This window comes from Rana temporaria, chromosome 4, assembly GCF_905171775.1.
Source record: "Rana temporaria chromosome 4, aRanTem1.1, whole genome shotgun sequence".
Lineage (NCBI taxonomy): Eukaryota > Metazoa > Chordata > Amphibia > Anura > Ranidae > Rana > Rana temporaria.
This window is the reverse complement of record NC_053492.1, coordinates 380,038,662-380,056,516: the sequence shown is the minus strand read 5'-3', so window position 1 is coordinate 380,056,516 and position 17,855 is coordinate 380,038,662. Positions and strand designations below refer to the sequence as shown.

Sequence of the window (17,855 nt, the reverse complement as noted above, 5' to 3'; positions counted from 1 at the left end):
GTGGTCAGCTAAAGGTGTATTAAAAAGACAAAGTCCTATAGCAGCATGCTGCCAATGCAGACAGGGTTTCAATATTCACCCGGTCTTCAGGGTTCATGGGCGCCAGGCCTTTGAATAGCCGAGCCACGAGGACATCACCATTTACTGCACAAGGCTCTGAAGGAATGGCACGGGTATGCCTTTCCTTCATAGTGCATGCGCACTATGAAGTGCAGAATCTCTCTCTCTTTATAAAACACACACACACAGCTTCCACCTTGTAGCAGTAAAAGTGCTATAGGGTGGTCAGCAAGTGGTTAAACTAAATTAAGCAGTACTTGCCTCCACTCCAACAATACAATGTCTGCTAGCTCCCTCATTGGCAACTTCACCCAGCTTTCCTTTTGCATTTGGTGTCTTCAGCCACCTTCATTGGCAAGCCTAGAGTGATGCAACTCCTGCACATGCACACAGTTGATTCATCTCAGCACCAAGACATGCAGAGCTCCATGTATAGTCTGAAGAAGTTTGCTAGCAGGCAGGAAAGCAAGAAGCATTTACCCTAGGTGCACACTTATGCATTTTTTTCAGTTTGCAGAAACGCACTACAGTCCATTTAACATAGTTTCCTATGGTACACGTTCACATCTATGCATGATGGAAAGGGTCAGGGACCTTTTTTCCCTGTCTTTTGCGTGTAATAGACTTCAATGGAATCGCAAGTGTTGTGTTTGTGATGCGATTTTTAAAGTGTTTTGTGTTTATTTTTCCGTTTAAAAACGCTTTAATGCCTCGTACACACAATAGTTTTTTTGACGGGAAAACTGCCATGTTTGCTTTTGGTCGAGAAAACCGGCCGCGTGTATGCTCCATAGCAGTTTTCCCGACAGGAAAACGGCAAACAAAAAAAAATGAGAACTTTTCTCTGCGTTTTTTGCTCCACAGTTTTCCTATGGGAAACACTGCAGTGGGGCATACATACACGACCGGTTTTCCCCAGACAAAAGCGGTCATGGCAGTTTTCCTGTTGGAAAAACCGGCCATGTGTACACAGGGAAAAGCAACCGAGCAGGTTTTCGGTTTTCCCAGCGGACTTTTGACCTTCAGGAAAACCGATCGTGTGTATGAGGCATTATACAAAAACAAAAAAGCCGCGCCACAAATATTACAAATTCTTGACAAGAGGATTGGTGTATTAAAGTCAATATGCATGTATATTACACCATAAAACCCTCTTATTGGGGAACAAGTCTGTAGGAAGGCAAGGTGTAGCACTAAATCATAGGGTTCTCCTTGATAAGATCCTGTAGATAGTGTCCCAAACACACACCACCAAGTGACATATATGGCAAATAGGTGACCCTCCACCGGAAATAAGAGGCCACTTACCAGAGGTCAAGCAAATCAAACGTTTGGCTATAGCCCAGCCGCGGCCTTTAACTCCTCGGGGACCCGGGATGGAAGAGGTTAACGGCAGACACTCAGTGGAAAACCGCTCCAATTCAATCGTTTTTAGGACAAGAAAGAGAGGTGTACCATAGCTTGACTCCGTTTCACAAAAGATTTATTATAAAAAATGAGAGATATACTCACAAACACAAGTTTAAAAACAGCATGTAATCCAAACAAATGCCGGCCGGCATACAAGGAGCTCTCCTCCACTGCGTGGCCTCCAGACGCGTTTCGTCATCAAAAGACGTTCTCAATGTCCCCCATTGAGAACATCTTTTGATGACAAAAACGCGTCTGGGAGGCCACGCAGTGACGTCACCACGCAGAGGAGGGTGGCTCCTTGTATGCCGGCCGGCATTTGTTTGGATTACATGCCGTTTTTAAACTTGTGTTTGCGAGTATATCTCTCATTTTTTATAATAAATCTTTTGTGAAACGGACGCTATGGTACACCTCTCTTTCTTGTCCTAAAAACGATTGAATTGGAGCGGTTTTCCACTGAGTGTCTGCTGTTAACCTCTTCCATCCCGGGTCCCCGAGGAGTTAAAGGCCACGGCTGGGCTATAGCCAAACGTTTGATTTGCTTGCCCTCTGGTAAGCGGCCTCTTATTTCCGGTGGAGGGTCACCCATTTGCCATATATGTCACTTGGTGGTGTGTGTTTGGGACACTATCTACAGGATCTTATCAAGAAGAACCCTATGATTTAGTGCTACACCTTGCCTTCCTACGGACTTGTTCCCCAATAAGAGGGTTTTATGGTGTAATATACATGCATATTGACTTTAATACACCAATCCTCTTGTCATGTAATTTGTAATATTTGTGGCTTAGCTTTTTTGTTTTTGTATATTATCTGTGTATCGCACTCCAGCTGCTGCCTTAGTGGGTTTGCGTTTGGGTATTATTAGCGCAGTTTTTAGGTTTTCCATTTCTATGGAGGCATTATAGGTGGTTGCCAAGGAGGGGGCCAGGAAACCGGCCACTGTGTCCTTAACCAATGAGTCATCAGCTGTCATGCAGGATTTTTTCACAATGTTTTTGTGCCAGCCCCCTCCTTAGCAACCAGCTTCAGACAGTGTGTTTAACAAATAAACGTAAAATGCATTAAAACTGCATTAAAAAAAAAAAACACAAACACACACAGCAAAACGTGCCTGAAAAACACATCAAGCGCAGCCGCATAGATGTGAACCTAGACTTATAGTATAGTATGTCTCTTCTGCAATAAAGCCTACCTGCTAGCATACCCTCTTCTACCACATCCCAAGTCCTATTTTACAACCAGTTACACATCATGTTGTCAGACTTTTCAGTGACTATGCAATGGTGATGAAAAATGGGCATTTCAAAAAACAAAAACATTCCATTCTGTATACTTACTTTTTCTGGCTCATCAGCATATGCAGACAATCCTGGCTTTATAGCTTTAAATGTCTCATGATCCAGAATGGGCACACCTGGTGAGAAAAGGCCAGTTGAAAATAAACACGGTTACAATGGCATCAATACCCGACTTTGCAATAACAAAGACCTACAGATGTTAAACCCAAGAGTCGAACGTCCGCTCATTTGTCGCCCTCCCCTCCTCCGGTGCCACACTTCGGGGGGTGAATACTTGTCTTTGACAGGTATCCTGTCCCCACTTCCGAGAGACCAGGCAGCAGCACATTCCATCAGCGGCTCGCCCAGGAGAGCACGGAGGTGCCTCGCACATGCGCTGTAGGGACCTGGCGTGAAGCCATAATGCTGCGCTGCCGGGTTCCCTTACCCGCAATAGTGGCAGCAGCACCCGACAGCTGATGGAAACATCAGCTGCGGTGCCGACATCGCTGGACTCCAGGATAGGTAAGTGTCCTATTCTTAACAGTCAGCAGCTGCACTATGTGTAGCTGCTGGCTTTTAGTTTTTGCAGGGGTGGGCGGACCTCGTCTTTTTAAAAAGAGATCCTGTCCCAATTCTATTTACATCAGTAACAATCTTCCTATAAGATCATACAGCGAGGGAAAAAGTATTTGATCCTGATTTTGTACAAAGAAACGATCAGTCTATAATTTTAATGGTAGGTGTATTTTAACAGTGAGAGACAGAACAACAAAAACAATCCAGAAAACAAATTTCACTAAAGTTATAAATTGATTTGCATTTTATTGAGTGAAATAAGTATTTGATCCCCTTCGCATTACATGACTTTAAATAAATGGCGATTCTGCGCAACATATCACACTAATGGAATAGTGATATCACATAAGCAAGATAAATGTAAGTGCTGACAAATAATCAGCATATAGTATTAAATGCAAAGAGAATAGTGAGTCCAAATATAAATATATATATACTCAAATAGTGAATAATGAGTCCAAAATATATAATACTCATAGGGCGAATGTGCAAAAATATATAAAGAATATTGTGCAAAAAAAACGGAATGGAAGTTCAATCCCAATAGTAAACACAAATCAGCTGTCAGGGCAGATATTCTGAATGCACTGGATGAAGGTGAGCACCAGCTCTATGGTGTGAGTGCACGGCCGTGCGATAGAAGATAAACCAGATCCCTGGCTGAGCTCCCGGGACTCTTACCTCTCAGCCCTCCTAAATGGGCATTGATGTACAGGTCACTCGCAGCCTTCTATGGGTGGTCCCTGATGTTTCCTCTCTTGATCTGATGGATCCTTCCTTAATTGGGACAGATGCTCCTCGAAACCAGATGGATGATGTGGGTTATAAGAGAGAGAGAGAGAGAGAGGGGACTCCCATAGTGAGGTAACGTTTGGTGCAGGTAAAATATGTTTATTGAGGAAAAACCTGCACTTACATTAAAAGAAAAATAAAAGTGCAACGAGGAAACAAACAAGCGGCGTTTAAATCGCCAGCTTACGTCACTCCGGGTGTACGTCCTCCAATTCCTACGCGTTACGACACCACGTGTCTTCGTCTGGGGGAAGACACGTGGTGTCGTAACGCGTAGGAATTGGAGGACGTACACCCGGAGTGACGTAAGCTGGCGATTTAAACGCCGCTTGTTTGTTTCCTCGTTGCACTTTTATTTTTCTTTTAATGCAAGTGCAGGTTTTTCCTCAATAAACATATTTTACCTGCACCAAACGTTACCTCACTATGGGAGTCCCCTCTCTCTCTCTCTCTTATAACCCACATCATCCATCTGGTTTCGAGGAGCATCTGTCCCAATTAAGGAAGGATCCATCAGATCAAGAGAGGAAACATCAGGGACCACCCATAGAAGGCTGCGAGTGACCTGTACATCAATGCCCATTTAGGAGGGCTGAGAGGTAAGAGTCCCGGGAGCTCAGCCAGGGATCTGGTTTATCTTCTATCGCACGGCCGTGCACTCACACCATAGAGCTGGTGCTCACCTTCATCCAGTGCATTCAGAATATCTGCCCTGACAGCTGATTTGTGTTTACTATTGGGATTGAACTTCCATTCCGTTTTTTTTGCACAATATTCTTTATATATTTTTGCACATTCGCCCTATGAGTATTATATATTTTGGACTCACTATTCACTATTTGAGTATATATATATTTATATTTGGACTCACTATTCTCTTTGCATTTAATACTATATGCTGATTATTTGTCAGCTCTTACATTTATCTTGCTTATGTGATATCACTATTCCATTAGTGTGATATGTTGCGCAGAATCACCATTTATTTATATTCCCGTTTTATGTCATGTAAACATAATTAGGTTTTGCTGCACTATATATTTTTGGTGGATTCACTCATTTAGGATCCATTTTAGCGCAAAAGCACTTGTCACTTTATCCACTGTTTAATTACATGACTTGGCGGCAAAACCCTTGTTGGCAATCAGAGGCCAGATGTTTCTTGTAGTTGGCCACCGGGTTTGCACACATCTCAGGAGGAATTTTGTCCCACTCCTCTTTGCAGATCCTCTCCAAGTAATTAAAGGGGTTGTAAAGGAAAAAATGTTTTCACCTTAATGCATTCTAATGTGATCATCACTCTGACATTCACAGACATGACTAGGCATGATGGGAATTGTAGTTACTGAACAACTGGAGGGCCGTAGTTTGAGGCCCTCTGGTCTATGCTGTTAACATCCAGATTCCAGACAATATCCTTGTATTGCAAGTGAGAATATGAGCAATTTAACCAGTTTTCTATGTGCACTATACATGTATTTTTACCAGTTTATTTTAAGTTCACCTTACTGGTTTTAAAATGACAATCTCTCAGTTTCAAGCACTTTCAGCAGCTGATTTTAGCACTTACAGAGTAGCAGATTCTTTATCTTTTAATCCTTTTCCAAGTTCCACCTTAAAAAATGTAAGTTCACCTTTGTACACGTTTTTTCTAAATTCCAGCTCCCCTATGCACCAATATAGCACTCATGTACTTTTTGTAAAAATATCAAAGCTTTCCATTAAATCTACTTACTTTCCTTGTCCTAATCCACGTTTCCATTAGTAATGTATTTTTCCTGAACAGGTCATGACACAGGAAGAAGTTGACCAGCCGATCTGATTAGCGCACACCCTGCATCATCCACCCCCCCATTCCCAGCTGCCTGTTTTTTAAATGAAACACAATCAATCAGTGATCACTCTTCTCACTAAATATACAATCAGATTGCATAATGTATAGATAGATAGCGTGTAGCCATGGAATTCACCGCACACAGCACGTCACGACTTCCCGAAGGAAGCTCGGGCCGGCTCTATTCGCGCAGGCGCCGAGCCGACCTGAGCTTCCTTCGGGAAGTCGTGATGCGCTGTGTGCGCCGTCGTTTAGCATGTCAATCAATTGGCATGTCTTTAGGAATGCCCACTCCCGCTGGATAACCTACCCGGAAGCCGCTGTGAATTCCACGGCTACACGCTATCTACGAAAAAAAATAAAAAAAAAGGTCAGTGTTATTTTATATGCACAACTGGGCTGGATGCAGTGTTAGAAATTTTTTATAGGGTGAACCTCCACTTTAAGGTGAAAAAACACCTCGCTGTCATGGGCCCCCAACCCCCCCCCCCCCCCATTTTACTTACCTGAGCCCCTTCACCTGCTGTGCGTGTCCCTCGGCGTCCTCTTCTCCACGAGTCCGGCCATTGATTGAGATTGATAGCAGTGCAGCTATGGCTCGGGGGCGGGACCGAGTCATACATTTGGAGTCTATGGATGATGCCAACTGTATGACACAGGAGCACGCCCGCCAACTAACCCTCTTGGGAAAGAGCTTCCCAGAGGGGTTAAGCTTTAGCGGGGAGGAGCTGAGACAGCCGCTGTGGGACCCCAGAATAGGAGGATTGGGGCCACTCTGAGCAAAACGACCTGCACCATGGGAGGCAAGTATAACACACACACACACACACACACACACACACACACATTTTTTATTATGAACTCATACAACCCCTTTAAGCTTTAAAAAGGCAGAAGGTTTGGTACTACTGTTTGCTTGCGTACAGGAGTCAATGGTCAGCACTGGACATAGACATTTTGCACCCAAGGCCACTCATCAATTACTTATGCAAGCAAGCACTTGGATGTGCTGTGATAAGCATACAGCCGCAGCCTGCCATTGATCTGTAAAGGTGGCTGTACGCAAATACCACTCACTCCCAGGTGTCTTCTGGCGACAAACACATGCCTTCTTCACACTGTGTCCCTCTGTGCCTGCGTGATTGAGGACTTAGAACATTTTTGTTGGCCCAACTTACCAGAGGATGTTTGGCTGAATTTATATACATGTATGCGTGTTCCGGTACTTCCAGCATCAAACATTATTCCATAAAATACATCCTGTGAGGTTTTTCTTCTGCCACTTCCTTCTTCGTGTGGAAACTTAGGGGCTGTACTCACGGATTCCACATTGGAGTGAGGACTCCACGTGACATAGCTGAGGAAGAGCGTCACACAAAGTGCAATCAGCAGGAGACAGGGCAGCTTTGAGAACTTCATGGCTATAGCTTCAGAAAAGCTGAAAAGGAAATTCAAAAGCTTTTTAAATTATGTTTATTAGTAAGGTAATGGCACAACTTTAAACAAACCAAAAGAGAATACGGGCTTTACTTTTTTTTTTGCAGGCCCCAGGAATGTCATTGGCCTTTTTTTTTTTCTACTTGATGAGCCACTGACACACAAGAATGCTTCTACAAATGGCCACTGCCCTCACCTATAACTGGCCTTTGAAACAAGAGCACATGGAAGGGCGACGCATGTCAAACAAAACCAATAAAAATTCCCAGCTCAACTTGCAACCAAATTATACTAACAGTATGTGTTAAAAACAGGGGTTTAGTTTGCACACATTTAAAAATACATGCCTAAGCTGCGGAGGCCGCGTCATTGCACCCCATTATTGTCTGCAGTCCTAACTACACATTTATGAGAGCCTCCATAGTAGAAGCACATGCATTACAATGGACAGGTTAGAGGGAAAATGTGTCCAGTATGTCCCCTCACCAGGAGGATGCACTACTGGTGAGGGGATGCAGTGGACACCTTTGGCGCCATTGTGCCATGTGCTGGGTGTTTCCAGTGCGCCCCTGTGCCTTCAAGGAGGGGTGGACTCCCTCCAGACTCTGCCTATCCATTATATATGTGCTTTTACTATGGAGGCTCTCAAAAAAATAATTGTATAGTTAGGATAATATTGGGGTGCCTTGTCATGGCCTCCACAGCTTACGCATGTATTTGCAAAATGTGTGCAAACTAAACACCGTGTTTTTAATGCAAACTGTTAGAGAGGATAATTATGTTGGTTGCAAGCTGGCTGGCATGTTGAGCAGGGAATTTTCTTTGGTTTTCTCTTAAAGCGGGAGTTCACCCATTTATTTATTTTTTTCTCTTTTCCCCTTAGATGGATGCTCGTTTTGTCTAGGGGAATCGGCTAGTTGTTTTAAAATATGAGCAGTACTTACCCGTTTTCGAGATGCATCTTCTCCGTCGCTTCCGGGGTATGGGTCTTCGGGAGCGGGCGTTCCTTCCGATTGACAGTCTTCCGAGAGGCTTCCGATGGTCGCATCCATCGCGTCACTAGTAGCCGAAAGAAGCCGAACGTCGGTGCGGCTCTATACTGCGCCTGCGCACCGACGTTCAGCTTCTTTCGGAAAATCGTGACACAATGGATGCGACCGTCGGAAGCCTCTTGGAAGACTGTCAATCAAAATAGGAACGCCCATTCCCGCAGCCCATACCCGGAAGCGACGGAGAAGATGCATCTCGTAAACGGTAAGTACGGCTCATATTTTTAAAACAACTAGCCGATTCCCCTAGACAAAACGAGCAGGAATCTAGGGGGAAATAGTCATATATACGGGTGAACCTCCACTTTAAGAAGGTTTATACACCTAATAGGTGTGTGCTCAACTAAAAGAGGAGAAAACCCCATTACATTTTCCTATAGACGAATGCCGTTTAGATTTTTGGAATAATGGCCATGCACTAGTGATGTGCCGAATATTAATCGGCCTGAAAATGGGGTTTTCAGCATTGTGACAAAACAAAAGAAAAAAAAGAAAAAAAGAAGAGTGCCGATAATGGCTGCCGAAAACATCCGCAATTTTACCATGCTTATGGTGCGTGTCATGGGTCATGCGACTCAAAATGCATCAAAAAAGCAATTTGGATGCGTTCTTGCTGCGTTTCAGAGCCACTGAAGAAGTACTTACCTTCAAAACAGGTTAGCCAGCAGGGACCCAGGTTGGGTAGCCCCTGTGTTAGAGGTTTCAGCAGGTCTGGGAGAATATGGCCATGAGGTGTGTTTTTATCACCTTTAGTTTTTGAGTAGTATTCGTTTGTTTATGTATTCCTAATACATCTTTGTGGGATAATGCACTAGGCCAGGGTGCCCTCTTTTTTTTTTAGCCATTTCTGAAGCCCCCTTTTCCCTACCTGAGCGCACCCGATTCAGTGATGTGCACAAGCACAGCGGCTCCCGCCGCTCCACATTGGACAAAGATGGGTTTTCACGGTCAATCAAACCCCCCCTCCCCCAGGACTTGGGGGCACCCGATGAAGGGGAGGGGCCTGGAGCACCAGCAGGGGACCCCAGAAGAGGATCAGGGCTGCTCTGTGCAAAACCATTGCACAGAGCAGGGAAGTATGATTATTTTTTTTTTTTTAAACAAAACAAGAAGATGAAACTTGAGCCCGAACCAGCGATGTGCCCAAGAGAAGAGGCTCTCTCTCCTCACAGGAGACCGAGACTGCAGGAGCCATTGGCTCCTACTGCTGCCAATTACTTTTGATGAGCGAGTGGTGGCAGAGCCAAACACCACTGCCTGCGTCTATGGATACAGGCAGTGTGGCTTTGAATTAAAGTGTTTGTTACCCCAAAATTGATCCTGTTCCTTTAAAGCATGGGTAGGCAACCTGGGGTCCTCCAGCTGCTGCAGAACTAAAAGTTCATGCCTCTGAGAGCAATTGTAGTTCCACAACAGCTGGAGGGCCCCAGGTTGCCTACCCTTGCTTTAAAGCATGTTATACAGCACAGTGCTTGTGCTGTTTAATTTGCCCCACCTGAAATACCTGTTCTGCCCTCTCGTAAACTGACAGTTTATCATGGCTGCTGAGCCCTGACACCGTGGTCAGTATACGTTAGGGTTGTACTGATACCACTTTATTAATTAAGATCGAGTACAAGTTGCGTTTTAGTTACTATTTTTTTACTTTTTTCCCCTAAATACTAGCAGATACCGATTACCAATACTTATTTAACCGCTTAAGGACCCCTTCACGCCGATATACGTCGGCAGAAGGGCACAAGCACGTACCTGTACGTCGCCTTTAAGAGCCCAGCAGTGGGTCGCAAGCATGCCGCTGCCCTCGCAACCCGGTCCTGTTCCCCGTGAAGGCGTCCGCAGGACCCGATCTCCGCCGGTGTCCCGCGATCGGGTCACAGAGCTGAAGAACGGGGAAAGGCAATTGTAAACAAACTTTTCCCCTTTCCTCCTTGTGTGACTGCCACTGATCGTCTGAGCTTGAGGACACCTGGTCCGATGCAACAGGTATCAGATTAGGAATCGGAGCATTTGCAAGAGTACCGATACTCTTGCATATGTTTGGTATCGGCACAGATACTAGCATCGATGCATTCTAATTTACGTGCCTTTCATCCTCTTTCAATGAGGAATTAGGCAAGGTATTTTTATAAATCACATACACTGGGGAGCTTAATGTTATCTAACAGAGGGAAAAAAAAAAAAAAGTGGCTTTACAAACACTAAGTCTGAGGATCCTCAAACTACGGCCCTCCAGCTGTTGTAGAACTACACGTCCCATGAGGCATTGTAACACACTGACATTCACAGACATGACTAGGCATGATGGGAATTGTAGTTCAACAACTGGAGGGCCGTAGTTTGAAGACCCATGTACTAAGTGCTTGTAAGCAGCTTGCTACAGACTTCAGCCCTCTCTCTGCTGAAAAAAGGGTCACAGAAGTGCAAAACAAATTACACTCCTGTGACCCATAGGAGGAACCCAGCCAAACAAGCTCAGGCTGGACTTCTCCTTTAACCACATCCATACCAGCCCATTGTAAAATGACGTCCACAAAGGACCTCTAACGATCCAGGTGGACGTCATATGACGTCCTGGGCTTTGTGGGGGGATATCTGAATGATGCCTGCAGCTAGAGGCATCATTCAGATGCCTCTTCTCTTCTGCCAGCGATTCTGCACAACGTAAGAATGATCATAGCAGCGGTACCGCCGCTAGATCGTTCTTACAGGCGGCGGGAGGGGACATCCCCCCTCCCGCCGCCATCCGATGCTTCTCCGGGCTCTCCCGTGCCATCGGGGGCCCGGAGAACTAATCGTCCGGCGCTCGCAGGAAGCATAGAGATGACTGGTGACCAGATGATCACCAGTCATCTCTATGATCGTCGGAGGACCCGGGCGCTATGTGATGACGTCACGCCCGGGTCCCCGTAAGTAAACAAAGCCGCAATTGCGGCTGCTAAGCAACACTGATCATGAGATCGGTGAAAAAAATTCACAGATTTCATGCTTTCCAGCCTGGAGGAGAGATGTGCTGTCTTATTGACCCCGCAACTCTCCATAAAGAGTACCTGTCACACACATTCCTATTACAAGGGATGTTTACATTCCCTGTAATAGGAATAAAAGTGATAATATATAAAAAAAAAAAAAAAAAAAAAAGTGTAAAAAAAGAAATAAATATGTAAAAAAAAAAAGAAATAAAAAAAAAAAATATAACGCCCCTGTCCCCAGTAGCTCGCGCGCAGAAGCACACGCAAGCCGACATATGTAAACGCCGTTTAAACCACATATGTGAGGTATCGCCGCTTGCGTTAGAGCGTGTGCAACAATTCTAGCACTAGAGCTCCTCTGTAAATCCAAACTGGTAACCTGTAAAAAATTTCAAAGCGTTGCCTATGGAGATTTTTAAGTACCGAAGTTTGGCGCCATTCCATGAGTGTGCGCAATTTTAAAGCGTGACATGTTGTTAGGTATCTATTTACTCGGTGTAACATCATCTTTCATATTTTACAAAAAAATTGGTCTAACTTTACTGTTTTGTTATTTTTTTAATTCATGAAAAAAAAAATTTCCCCAAAAAAAGGCGTTTGAAAAATTATTGCGCAAATACCGTGCAAGATAAAACGTTTCAATGACCGTCGTTTTATTCCCTGGGGTGTCTGCTAAAAAAAAAAACATATATAATGTTTGGGGGTTCTGCGTAATTTTCTAGCAAAAAAATTATGATTTGTACATGTAGGAGAGAAGTGCCAGAATAGGCCTGGTATGGATGTGTGTATAACAGCCCTGTATGGAAGCGGTTAAATACCAAACAAAAGATCTATTTGAGCGAAACAAAATGATAAACATTTAGTTTGGGTACAGTGTTGCACGACCGCGCAATTGTCATTCAAAGTGCGACAGCACGGAAAGCTGAAAACCGGCCTAGGCAGGAAGGTGGTTAAATGCCTGGTAATGAAGTGGTTTAACTACTTCAGCCCTGGAAGGATTTACCCCCTTTAATGACCAGGTATTTTTTTGTGATACTGCACCGCGTTACTTTAACTGACAATTGCACAGGAGTGCGACGCTGTACCCAAATAACATTGTTGTTCCCCCCCCCCCCCACAATAGAGCTTTATTTTGGTGCCATTTGATCACCTCTGCGGTTTTTATTTTATGCAATATATACAAAAAAAAAAAAAAAAAAAATAAAAGATCGACCATTTTACTTTTTGCTAGAATACATATCCAATAACATAAATTATATAAAAAATTAAAAAAATGTATTTATCAGTTTAGGCCAACATGTAATAGGTAGTCTTGCGAGCAACTAAAATACAATCTGAGTAACATATGCAAGCAACACACTCACAATATAAATGTGCAAAAAAAAGCAAAACAAATAATGCTGCGCTAGTGACAACTTTTTACAGACATTTTCATTAAAGGAGTTCTCTGACCTAAAACTTTTAACCCCCGCTGTGCCCGGGCTGTAAAACTATACAAAATAAACTGTCACTTACCTGCCTACGATCCCCCGTTGTTCCGATATCGCCGTCCCGTTCTCTGGTCCCGGGCCCCTTCCGCTTCCTGTGTGTCGGTGACTCATAGTGCGCTCAGCCTATCAGCGGCCGCAGCAATGTCCCGTCGCGGCCGCTGAAAGGCTGAGCGCACTATGAGTCACCGACACACAGGAAGCGGAAGAGACCGGGACCGGAGAACGGGACGGCGATATCGGAACAACGGGGGATCGTAGGCAGGTAAGTGACAGTTTATTTTGTATAGTTTTACAGCCCGGGCACAGCGGGGGTTAAAAGTTTTAGGTCAGAGAACTCCTTTAACTAAATATTTGATTGCACTCAAGCACAGGATTTATATGATCACAAGAACAAACACATCAATGTGTCATATTATCTTATAGTCACATTATTATGTTGGCACTCATATTTGCACAGGAGAACTGATACACTAAGTGGTTGGATACATTTATTATCACTAGCGCAGCATTGTTTGTTTTGAGTTTATTAGGCCAATATGTATTCTTCCTTGGAACGACGATCACACTGTACTCCCCTGTCAGAACGGGGACCTGTTTGTTTACATAGGCAGGTCCCCGTTCTGCCTCTGAGGATATTGCGGCCACCGCCCCCAACCCCCCTCCCCCCGCATTGGCCTCCCCCCCAAGCCGTCTGCTGTATCTTGTGCACGAAACATAAGGGTATGTCGTTTTGCGCAATAGGGCTGCCCTGCCGCAATATATATGTGGTGGGATCGGTCCTTAAAGCGGAGTTCCACCTAAAAATGGAACTTCCGCTTAACCCACTCCTCGCCCCCTTACATGCCACATTTGGGGGCTTCGGGAGAAGGGGACTTCCTGTCCCACTTCCTCCGAGGGGCTGAAAAGGCGATTAGCTTAATCGCCTTTTCACAGCCCCTTCCTGTAGGTGAGCTCGCGCTTGCGCAGTGGGTGCCCGGCCGTGAAGCCGAAAGCTGTCACTGCCGGGCGCCCACACTAAGAATGAAGACACCGGCGCGTCGCTGGAGCAGGTAAGTGTCTGTTTATTAAAAGCCAGCAGCTACACTTTTTGTAGCTGCTGACTTTTAATAAACTTAAAAAAAGGCAGGAACACCCCTTTAAACCACTTAAGGACCCCTTCACGCCGATATACGTCGAAGCTCTGTGGCCGCGGGACTCGCGGACCCGATCGCCGCTGGAGTCCCGCGATCGGTCCCCAGAGCTGAAGAACGGGGAGAGCTGTGTGTAAACACGGCTTCCCCGTTCTTCACTGTGGCGCTGTCATCGATCGTGTGTTCCCTAAAAGGGAACACCTACAGCCAGACCCCCCCTACAGTTAGAAACACAGATGAGGTCATACATAACCCCTTCAGCGCCCCCTGTGGTTAACTCCCAAACTGCAACTGGCATTTTCACAGTAAACAATGCATTTTAAATGCATTTGTTGCTGTGAAAATTACAATGGTCCCAAAAATGTGTCAAAATTGTCCGAAGTGCTTGCCATAATGTCAGTGTCACAAAAAAAAAAAAAAAAAAGAACACGCTGATCGCCACCATTAGTAGTAAAAAAAATAATAATAAAAATGCAATAAAACTATCCTCTTTTTTGTAGACGCTATAAACCAACCGATAAACACTTATTGCAATTTTTTTTACCAAAAAAATAGGTAGAAGAATACGTATCGGCCTAAACTGAGGAAAAAAAAATAATGTTTTATATATTTTTGGGGGATATTTATTATAGCAAAAAGTAAAAAAATATTGCATTTTTTTCAAAATTGTCGCTCTATTTTTGTTTATAGTGCAAAAAATAAAAACCACAGAGGTGATCAAATACCACCAAAAGAAAGCTCTATTTGTGGGGAAAAAAAAGGACGTAAATTTTGTTTGGAAGCCAGGTCGCACGACCGCGCAATTGTCAGTTAAAGCGACGCAGTGCCGAATCGCAAAAACTGTCCGGGTCCTTTAGCTGCCTAAAGGTCCGGGTCTTAAGTGATTATCTTTCTATATACTGTCATTCTGTTCTTGCCAAATATGCTGCAGAAATTTCCCTCCACTGAGTTTGGCTGCATCCATTTTTAACTGTGGGCAGCTGAAGCTGCTGCCTGTTCACTTCCTGGACTTATAATAGCGCCTAAAAAAACTCATGCCCTGCAGTCTCAGGCCGGAATCACACTAGTGCGTTGCTTTTTTGAGCTGCGTTGTCTTTGCAGATTTCTCTAGAGGGTGTTCTGCAGATCAACTGCGGTTTAGCTGCAGATCAGGTGCGAATTTGGAGACCTGGGAGGAGTTCCGGGTGAGAGGAGAGTGGGGGAGAATTGTATTGAGCTGAATGAGAGAAACTCCTGCAGAGAACTGAACACATGTGCGAATTAGATGCGTACCCATAGAAGATAATGGGACTGAATTCGCACCTGAGCCGCACCGCAAGACATAAAAACCGCATGCGGTTTGGAGGCAATACGCAGTGCGAATGCATCGCACATATGTGAACCAGCCTCATTGAAAACAATGTATTTTGAAATGTCCTGCGAATTAGATGCGGTTTAAACCGCACTCAATTCGCATAGGTGTGAACCTAGCCTCAATGTGAAAGCCCGAAGACTTTCACACTGGAGCGGTGCGCTAGCAGGACCGCTCCAAAAGTCCTGCTAGCAGCATCTTTGGAGCGGTGTGTTTACCGCTCCTTCCCATTGAAAGCATTTTAGCGTTTAAAATAGTGCTAATAAAATGCTCATAAAATGCTCTCCATGCATCTCAATGGACCCTTTCACACTGAGGCGTTACGCTGGCGGGGTGTTGAGAAAAGTCCTGCAAGCAACATCTTTGGAGCAGCTTTTGGGCGCTGAAAAAACGCCCCTCTCCATTGAAATGAATTAAAAGCGCTGTAAAAACACCTGAATAGCGCCTATAATTCGCTCTGAGCTGTAGAAAAGTCACATGATCTCCCAAAAATGTAAACATGCAAGCAAAAAAAAAAAGCGCATCTACAACAGCTGGACTGAAATTGCCCATGCTTCAATAACGCTTGAAAAACTCTGTTAAAACTGCTGCAGCATTGCGTTACTTTTACCGCTAGCGCCCTAAAAACACGGTAATAGTGGTAAAGGCGTTTTAAGGCGTTTTGCAGCGCCTCAGTGTAAAAGGGCTCCAAAGCACCTGAAAAACGCCCAGTGTGAAACTGATCTTGGCGTTAAAAAAAGCGCCTGTAAAGATCCTGAAAGAAGCCTCATCCGCAATCCCAATGTGAAAGCCTGAGTGCTTCCACAATGAGGCGCTGCGCTGGCAGGGCATCAAAAAAAGTCCTGCAAGCAGCTCCTTTGCAGCGCTTTAGGAGCGTTCAATACACCGCTCCTAGACCCCTTTCACACTGGAGTGTATTGCGTTACAAAATAGCGCCTGCAATACGCCCTTAAAAATCTGTCCCCATTCACTCCGGTGTGAAAGCCTGAGCGAGGGGCTTTCACACTGGATCAGTGCGCTAGCGGAACGGTAAAAAAAAAAAAAAAGTATTGCCAGCCGCATCTTTGGAGCGGAGAAGGAGCGGTGTGTTTACAGCTCCACCTCCACTAGTGCCCATTGAAATCAATGGGACAGCGCAGATATACCGCCCGCAATGCGTTGCTTCAGCAGCGCATTGCGGGCAGTTTTACCCTTAGGCTGCATTCACACCTCCGCGACAAGTAACGCCGTGTACGCGGCGTATTTTGCTGCGATTCGTGCAACTTTTTTTTGTTTTTTTTAAACAAATCTTTCCCATTGCTTTCTATGGCCGAACGCCAATGCCGCCTGAAAAAAAGGGTCCGGGACTTGTTTTCAGGCGGCAGGCGTACGGCGTCTATGAGATGTGAACCATCTCATAGACATCAATGGGAATTCTCCCCTCCAGCGGCACAAGCGTCCGGCGTCAGGCGTTTTGTCGCCAAGGTGTGAATGGAGCCTTACTCGGCCGCTAGCAGGGGGTAATTGCACTGCAAATCCGCCCATAGCATCGGCGGCAAAAATATTGGCGTTTTACCGCGGACACTATGGGCGGCACAGCATGAAAGAGCTCTTAAAGCGCCCCTTCCCATTGAGAGACTTAACGCCAAAGTGCCTAAAAAACGCCCCAGTGTGAAAGGGGTCTTAGCGGCGCTTTACCATACTTTTTTTTAGGCGCTGGCAGTGTGAAAGGGCTCTGAAAGCACTCGGGCTTTCACATTGGGATTGCAGATGTGGCTTCTTTTAGGCGCTTTTTTTAAACGTCAAAGCACCAGAAAAACGCCCCAGTGTGAAAGGGGTCTTATTGGTAAAAAGAAAAGGAAAATTAAGGTTTGGAATCACTCTAACACACATATATATATATATATATATATATATATATATATATATATATACTCTTCCCAGCACACAGTAGTAATAAAGGAGCCAGTCCTCCATGGTCACTAGTGTGGTGCACTGATCAGAGGACAGCCCTCCTCCAGGGATTGGTAGATTCCAATACAAGTTATTTGGGGTCACATCTTTGATGCTATCAGTCCGCCCGGTTCCCCTATTACGGTGTATCACGTGTCCCCGGCCAGGAAGAACACCCACTCCGGGAGTATTATACACGGCCACTTACCTGTACATAGTACACAGCCATACACTTCCAGCGATCTGCCCAACTCAACCGGGACTACTGCATACCTCCACATCACTCCCCGATCACCTTCTATTCCTGGGAGGGGCTCCCATTCCACGCCTCTGACGCGTCTACAGCTACTGACATCATAAGAGCGACTGCCCACAGCGGCCATCTTTAAACCTGGAAAGCTCCTGCTTTCGATGTGGCACTGTTTTTTTTAGTCAATATAGGAACGGATGTGGTGATGCTATCACGCAATTATGTCAGGCAGGCAGAAGTCACTAGAAGATCTAGAATAGATAAATGAAAGCAGGGAAAGAGAAGCACT

The 17,855-nt window shown here is 45.0% G+C and overlaps 1 protein-coding gene across 1 annotated transcript in view; it reads right to left on the bottom strand.

Annotated features, from left to right (window-relative positions):
* ENTPD6 (ectonucleoside triphosphate diphosphohydrolase 6) overlaps window positions 1-17,649 on the bottom strand; it is a 66,393-nt gene extending 48,744 nt beyond the window's left edge. The window contains exons 1-3 of the mRNA XM_040351019.1: window positions 17,525-17,649; window positions 7,137-7,396; window positions 2,814-2,890 (exon numbers count right to left, since the gene is read on the bottom strand). Of these exons, the coding sequence (XP_040206953.1) occupies window positions 2,814-2,890; window positions 7,137-7,396; window positions 17,525-17,532 (345 nt within the window). The 5' untranslated portion in view covers window positions 17,533-17,649. The remainder of the gene's footprint in view (window positions 1-2,813; window positions 2,891-7,136; window positions 7,397-17,524) is intronic.
* Between the last annotated feature and the right edge of the window lie 206 nt (window positions 17,650-17,855).